Source organism: Gavialis gangeticus, unplaced genomic scaffold, assembly GCF_001723915.1.
Source record: "Gavialis gangeticus isolate Ggan-Ray unplaced genomic scaffold, GavGan_comp1, whole genome shotgun sequence".
NCBI classification, from domain to species: Eukaryota; Metazoa; Chordata; order Crocodylia; family Gavialidae; genus Gavialis; species Gavialis gangeticus.
In genome coordinates, this window is record NW_017729009.1 from 6,240,553 (window position 1) to 6,248,696 (window position 8,144).

General features: G+C 36.7%; 1 protein-coding gene across 15 annotated transcripts in view; it reads right to left on the reverse strand.

Moving 5' to 3' along the window:
• The window catches only part of ZMYND8 (zinc finger MYND-type containing 8), a 114,494-nt gene that overhangs the window by 42,437 nt on the left and 63,913 nt on the right, over window positions 1–8,144 (reverse strand). For all 15 annotated transcript variants that reach the window (XM_019509875.1, XM_019509873.1, XM_019509861.1 and 12 more), the window contains 6 exons: window positions 6,906–6,998; window positions 5,960–6,047; window positions 5,221–5,276; window positions 3,679–3,756; window positions 2,436–2,551; window positions 707–1,188 (listed from right to left, as the gene is read on the reverse strand). In XM_019509875.1, the coding sequence (XP_019365420.1) occupies window positions 707–1,188; window positions 2,436–2,551; window positions 3,679–3,756; window positions 5,221–5,276; window positions 5,960–6,047; window positions 6,906–6,998 (913 nt within the window). The remainder of the gene's footprint in view (window positions 1–706; window positions 1,189–2,435; window positions 2,552–3,678; window positions 3,757–5,220; window positions 5,277–5,959; window positions 6,048–6,905; window positions 6,999–8,144) is intronic.

The window sequence follows — 8,144 nt, forward strand, 5'->3', positions numbered from 1 at the left end:
TGAAGCTATTAGTATAACGATTTATAAGTGGGGGGGGGGGAAGACAAAGATGGGTGAAGAGAATCTTTAGCTAAAAACTATGACTGAGCAACATACTGTCCAAGAATCAAAAATATTTGCATTCACTAACCAATCCTCACAACAGGAAGATGCAATCATCTCTATTTTATAGATGAAACATTTACAGCCTAAAAAATGTTAATTGATCTGCCTGAGCTGACAGCGAAAGTACGTGGAAGAGCTATGCATATAATTTATTCCTGCTAACTCCTGGCTGCATCCTTGGAACTACTCTGCCATGTTCCGTCTTACCAAGTACAATTCTCTAAGCACAGTGGGACTTCATGTTCCTGTAACTTTACTGACTTCAATGAAGTAACATGCTGACCAATCAGGCTCATTCTGATTCACACCCCTTATTGTTAAAGCTCTCCTAAGAATGACGGTCAAGTCTCACCTGAGTATCTCCAGTAACAAGAAGCTGTTTTAGCATCAACTCCCACCATGACAATTATAAAATACTCTTGCTATTTAAACTAAATTTTCCTGACCAATTTGTAAAATTTCTTTGGCCTCCTGACCACAAAAAATGAACTGTTGCCTGCTGCTATACCTTCTTTGACAAACTGACTATACAGAAAGCTCATCATTATTGTATTTAATAAAACTATTCCAAGTACAGAATTGCTAGTTCTCCAGTTCTTACCTGTACTCTTGTCAATAAAGTCCATGGACTCTTCACTTGCACTAAAGTGGCTGGAGCTTGCTTTTTTCTCTGCATCCTGTTCAACATCAGATCCAGTGTGAACTGATGAGTTTGTACTCATTGGTGACCGTGGCATGTCTGTCAAGGAAATTCTTCGACCAGTGCTACTGCTCAGCATAGGTTTGCTCATTAGAATCTTGGGTGATGCTGTCATGTCGAAGTTCAGTTTGATTTTCTCTTGCTTGTCTGTCTTTGCAGTTCCAGCAGCTGGGTTTGCAGGGTCTAACAACATTTGGTATTGATTATTGGGAGTATATGGTGTCCGGAAAGGTGCGTAATTAAATACTCCAAATTTTCTACGAATGTTATCAACATAAACCTCCATCTCTTGCATTGCACTGTTGAAGATGCTTTTAGTCTTTTTCACAGAAAAAGGAATTTCTTTAGACATGAGGTAGCAATTATTTATTGGAACCCAGGCCCTAAATACAAAACAATATAATGAAAAGAGAAAGATACATAATTAAATTTCATGCTGTAGATTTGACATGGGTAATTTTTAAGACAAATTAATTTACTTTATCATAGCGTCCCCCCAAAACGTATACCATATTTAAAAAATGATCAGGCATGCCTCCTTTCTCTTTAAAGTAATTACTATTAGTGAACAGAAAACGTACATTTTAGATTTTCACTAACTGATTTCTTTTGGCTGAGAAATGAATCCGGTGACATTGGCTGTAAATTACATGACATTCCTAGTTAAAAATTCCATCTAACTGTAAAAGATCCCCTAAACAACAAACTCTGAGTACAGTCATGTTGGGGTCAGGAGCAAAGTAGAAAAGCCTGTCAAACAGTTCTTAAAAATAACCTTCTGGTAGTAGTGGCATGCACATTCTTTAAAATGTGGAACTGTATTTTTACACTGCATTACCCCAAAAGTAATGGAATGATGTAGCACTAGCAGCACAAACTCAGCAACAACGTTTGAAGAGATATTTTTTGATTGGTTCCATATGGTTGTTCAACTCTACACCCACTGAAGACCATAAAATTCCAGGAGTGCTGACTTCTTTACACTCAAAGAATGATGGCATGTCCTCATATAGCCCTATAGATTCACATTTTCAAATCTTTCAGTTCTATACCCACTGCTAGTCGTAACTGTTTCCTTCATCAAGCAGATCACTGACAAGCCTAGAAAAATGTATGTACTATACTCCCTTCAGAGTAAAACTGGCATTTTAATTAAGGATTCTGGAATCTATGCTTTGCTATTTCAGACAAAATGATGTATTTATCATACAATGGCCAAAGAATAAGTACAACCATTTAACAAGCACCTCTATTTTTTTAAAAGGCTCTGATCTTAAGAACTTAGGATTTATATCTGAAGGAAAAATCATTTATTTTAAGATGTGATAAAATGCTTATTTTAACATAAGCATGAGACAGTTAAACTTAGTACTATAGGATGCAGTTTGGTTGGTACAAAGAAGCATCTATGAGAATGTGTATTATGCTACTCTAGCAAAGACAGATCTTACACTCTACAGACTTCATAAAAGAATTTTAACATATATACAAGCTACGTGATACACACACATACATACAGAGTCTGTTAAGAGTAAAACGTTCCTAGGCTGGATAGTATAAAGTTCTTAGAGTGCAGAATTACAACACTTCAAATGCAGCCCATTCAGTCATCTTGAGACTGAATTCCCACCTGTCATGTTGGCCAAAGAAACGGGCATCGACTTGCCCATCTTTATCCCTCAGTGCTTTAGCAGGCCAGAATGGAAAGCCTTTGAGTTTAGCCCAGACCAAAGGATGTGGATTGCTCTAGAGGAAGATGCACAGCACACAGTGAGAAAATATTACAAGCAAAATATTATTTTTAAATTTCTGATTGTGTGATTTTGTATGGTATTTATTACTTAGATTGCAATAACCCAATGAGTACAGGGCACTTTTCAAATAAAAGCAAGGTGCAGAAAAACTTATTAAAAGATTATTTTCATGAGTTAACCATTATTCTATGAATTGTAACTTACAGATGTAGGCACATCCCAACAATGAAAACAGCTTTTAGACTGAATAAGGAAAAAGTAATTTAAAAGAGTCTGGGAACTTAAATGTTAACCAAATGTAATATATTTACAAGAAGCTATAGTAAACCTATCAGAATAATGCAGATTACAATAATTTTTAGTAGCACTATCCCTTTGATTACATATATTCAAAACTAGATTTTCTGATACCCTTCTCATTCTTTTCCCCACACTATGTGTTTGTTTTATTTAATATGGACCTCTCACTCTGCAAACTCTCTCACTTGCACTGAAGCCAAGATAGGGGAATAGGGCTCTCATTCTATACATTTCTGCTTGAAGTCCTGGTCTCTATTTCTCTTGTATAATATTAAAGATAATATCAGCATAAGGCAGACAAGTTATTAATAGAATATATTTATAAACTAAACTCAGATTTCCAAGCCCACATGTGGAGAAATGAACATTTATATTTTATAATTCTTATCCTGCCTTTGAATACCACATACAAACACAAATAACCCAGAAGCAAGGATCATATCTTTGAGGGAAGAGGTTGACAGTTGAATGTTGGCAACCTATGTAACCACATATTTCATACTGTACGTATCATTTTAAAATAAGAGCACAGTCTGAACCAAGCATCTCTGATAAATTTTATGACATGCTTCGCAAAATCTAACTTCGGGATTTGTTTCCCAGAGCTGGAAAGCTTGTCTGGCACTCCATACAAAACATCTCAGCTTTAGAATTTCCAGGTCCACTACAACCATAATCAACTGTAGCTGTTCCCCTTGCTGTAAGTCACTCACTCACTACCCAGAGAATTTTAAAACAAGAGATGTAAAAAGAAAAAGATATTCAGAGACAATTAATACAAATGTTTCTTCTTTCAAGGAAGTATTCACTCTGACTTACACAAGGCTCACAAAACCAGTTTTCTCTTTTTTGGCAAGCAGCTAAATAACATTCTGGACACACTTCAATTTCATTCATCTGCAAAGAAAAAATGAATAGCAATTGCAGGGTTCAACACAATCTAAAATGCAATTTAGAAACATTATTTTTTTTGTCTGCCCAAGATCCTGGTATTATCAGAAGGAACATGTGCAGCCACAGAATCGTGCTTTTTGTCAAGTCATTGCAACATGGCTTTGAAGACCAGCTACCCTCTTCTCCATGTCTGACTGAAGACAACAGAATACCTGACATGTGAACTGCACATAAAATACACTGCAGAATTATGATAAAATATTAGTGGAGACAGAATTATGTATGTTATTAAGGTCTATTTAGTGTGATTAAGCTCCATGTATTTCTTCTTAAATTAAAACTATGAGAAACTGACTTGTTAGCTAGAATGAAATGTCTCTACCCATTACGGATGCAGTTTAAAAATATATATTCATATTGTGCATTACTCTTCATATTGTGCTTTATCCCATCAGGCATTTTAATGACAGAAAGATAATTTCAATTTAAGGAAGAAAATCAGCATTTAAGATACGATATTTAATGCATAATCAAAATATATTTTAAATATATAATTTAAAAAGAATTATAAGAGTAAATATTATGCTTCTAATTTATAGCATAGAGAATTAACAAGTTTTCAAGACTTCTATATCTGAATTCAAGACATTGCTGACGCAGGGGTGTGAAAATCCCTAGTTCAGAGAGACAGAGAGATAAAAAAAGTTCACAGACACAATTTGCAACACTGAAATTATAGCCTAGAACAGAAGTGACTTATTGGAATCGTTTAACTGCTGTGCATCTATTTACCATGACTTCACAGGCAACCTTGGTAACTGAATCATATTAATGTAAGCATAACTCTGAAAATTTTGGCCTCTGTATTCTTTTCTGAATGTTCATTTAGAATACGAGTTTACTATAGGAACCAAAGTCCTCCTATTTTAACACCTATTATCCAAAATCCACATTCGTGATCACACAAAGCCAATAGAGACTGACTTTTATATAGCAGGTGTCGTAATGTAAGAAATTTGAACACTGCTCTTGCATTAATTATGAAGACTCTAAGAGAATAACTTTAAGTGCAAGAAAGATTCCAGAGAGTTTAAACAAATTTCAATTAAAGAAAAGCATTTACAACTTTTACACATTATGATATTTTCAAAAATATTTTAATTGAAAGAGGGCGCGTCTACACATGCACGTACTGCACAGTAAGCGTTTTTTAGGCCGGCATCTACATATGTAGTCAATAAAGCGCAGTAACTGACCAGGTGTAAATTTGATGATGCAGATATCAAATTTACGCCCAAGTTGGTGTAAGTTGCTATAGTTACTGCGCAGTACGGGTGTGCACATGTAGAAGCGTGCCTGTACCATGCAGTAATTTTCAGTTACTGTGCAGTAACTGTTCTGCGCAGTAATTGTTCTCGTGTCGACACACCCAGGGACAAAAAATTAAGTTAACTGGAATACACATACCTCATGCTCACAGATTTTGATTATAACTTTTGCTGTTTGTGTCAATTTGTGATTTCCTAAAGGAATAATACAGAAAGAGGATTATTCAAAATAATTGTGCTAAAATTAGATAAAAATTTACATTTTTCTCTGAAACAGTTCATTGTTCACGTAAATGAGATCCTTTTCAAAAGAAAGAACATTTAAAAAGACATTTTAGAAACAGTATATACATGGTGCTTGTGAAAACAATAAGCTGCCATTTCTTCCTTAAACTCAAGCATGTCATGGGAATGGCTATGTGAAAGGTTTCCAAGGCCTTTCCTTAGATTAGTTTGTATTGGGACAATTATGTGATGCTCCCTTTGGAATCAGGTTTCAGTCTGGAATTCTCTCTGTTTCAGCACTTACAGAGAAACTGTTCAAAAGGCAGTGGAAACTGCAGTGCGGAAGTACTTCTTCCAAGAGAAGCACGGAGTATAATATTTCCTCATTTATAACTTTTATAAAGCCCTACACTCTGAATGAATCAGGTCTCACCTTTGATGCTGAAACAGTTTTTAGAATGTGGTAAGAGAGCATCAGAACAGGTAATACTTGCTTCTACTATCCCATTCTCAAACCACTCTACACTTCCTTGTTCACTAGTTACCAAAAATATATTTTCAGCTTTTACCAGCTTTGAATCAGGAAACTGCTCTGGTGCTACAGATTTTTTCAGTTTCATTTTTCAAGAAATAAGTAAAAGCTTATTACTTACCCCCATTGTAAATAATGCAATTGTGCAAAATCCATTTGGCATCAGCCAAAAATGCTTCAGTGCAACCATACATTTTTTTTTTAACATTCTGCAAAACGAAAACATTGGGATAACATCATAAAGCAGATAAAACTTCCTGGTGAAAGTCACTTTTCCAAATCAACCACCCATCTGTTGTCAGAATCAGAACATTCAATATATTCATGTTATAAAAATGTCCCAAAAGTAAATTTATTATCCAAGTTATTAAAATAACATGGCATAGGCAGCGTTAAATCATTTGCTTTAAAATTAAAAAGTGGATAATTCCCTATTATGGTGTTTATAGGCTATTTAATATTTCTATGCAGAAAATTCAGTCCATGATTTTCTCTACTTGCCTATTTTCATTCTGCAGTACTGGCAACTTCTAGCTTAATACACCAAGATAGAGGCAGAGGTTTTAAAAGTTACAGAATTTGTAAGAGAAAAAATAGGGTGAATTTATGAGTCTATCCATTGTACACACTGAACGTAAAAGCAGGAAGATTTTTGCTAGACAACTCCCTATGTTGAGGGAAGAACTTGGATACCACAAAGCTAGTGAAGAATGCTAATGTGACCACGAGGCACCACCTTACCCTATGGCATAAACTAAAACTCTAGTTTATGAAAGGGCAGAAAATGTAGGTACCATAACTAATTCTTCAACCAACTTCTTTTTCCACTGCAACCAAACAAGGCTCAGGCACATTTGCAGAATCAATACCCATATATGTCCCCAAAAAGTGAGCCCATGTCCTGATGAAGGCAGGAAGACTCATCTGCCAGTTAAATGATCTTACAAACAGGTATCAGTAACAAAAACCAGTACCAATACAGTTTTTAAAAAAATGCTTAACAATCAAGACAATCCAACTTAAGCAATTAAAACCCAATATAGTTTTTTCCCTTTCTACAAACCAACCTTTTCTAATGTACAAAGGTCCATTGGATGAAAGATATATTCTGCATAATCTGGGTGTTGATCCAGTGAAACTGGCTTTTGAAATGGCTCTGTCTGTTAAAGAAAAAAAAAACCAAGCACAAAACTCATCACTATGGAATGGCTTCACCAATTCAGCATTAGCAATTCTTATCCTAAATAATAACTGGGGTAATAATAATAAAGCGTGATAAAGAGGAAAAGAGCTACAACATAACAGAAGGAACTTCACAGAATCACTTCATTGAGTATTCTGTTCAACAGTCATGAGCTTGGATATTTTTTAAGCAACTGGAGACACAGTTCACACAAGTTACGATTTTTCAAATACTGATGAATTAAAGCAAAGGGTTTATATTTTGATGCACTGTTATGTACAGTATACAACACATAAAGTTAAATTATTTCTTAGCCCAAGTGAAATACTACTCCTTAACTAAGACAGTAATAGTTTAACTGGGATAGCAAAAATAACTTAGAAAAGCAGAACTGAACCACTTTAAATACCAACATCAGGCTAGCATTATGAAGATCAACCAAGAAGTTTCATAGTTAGCAGGGTTGGAAGGGACCTGAGCAGATAATCAAATTCGACCCCCTGCCATGGCAGGAAAGAGTACTGGGATCAAACGACCCCAGCAAGGTGATTGTCAAGCCTTGTCTTAAAGACCCCCAGGGTAGGAGCCAGCACCACTTCCCCTGGAAGCTGGTTCCAGATCCTAGCCGTCCTGACCATGAAGTAGCACCTCCTGATGTCTAATCTGAATTTACCCTCTGCCAGCTTGTAACCGTTATTTCTAGTCACTCCTGGTACTGCTCGGGGAAACAGGGACTCCCCCAATGCCTGCTGGTCTCCTCTGACTAGTTTGTAACAGGCCACTAGACCACCCCCTCAGCCTTTTCTTGTGGAGGCTGAACAGGTTCAGGTCCCGTAGCCTGTCCCCGTAGGGCCTGCCCTGCTGCCCCCTGATCATGCAAGTGCCCTCCTCTGGACACTCTCCATGTTGTTCACATCCCTCTTGAAGTGCGGTGCCCAGAACTGGATGCAGTACTCCAGCTGAGGCCTGACCAGTGCCGCACAGACGGGGAGTATCACCTCCCTGGACCTGCTTGAGATGCATCTGTGGATGCATGACAAGGTGCGGTTGGCCTTCCTGACTGCATCCCCCCACTGCCGGCCCCTGTTCATCTTGGCATCAATGATGACTCCAAGATCCTTTT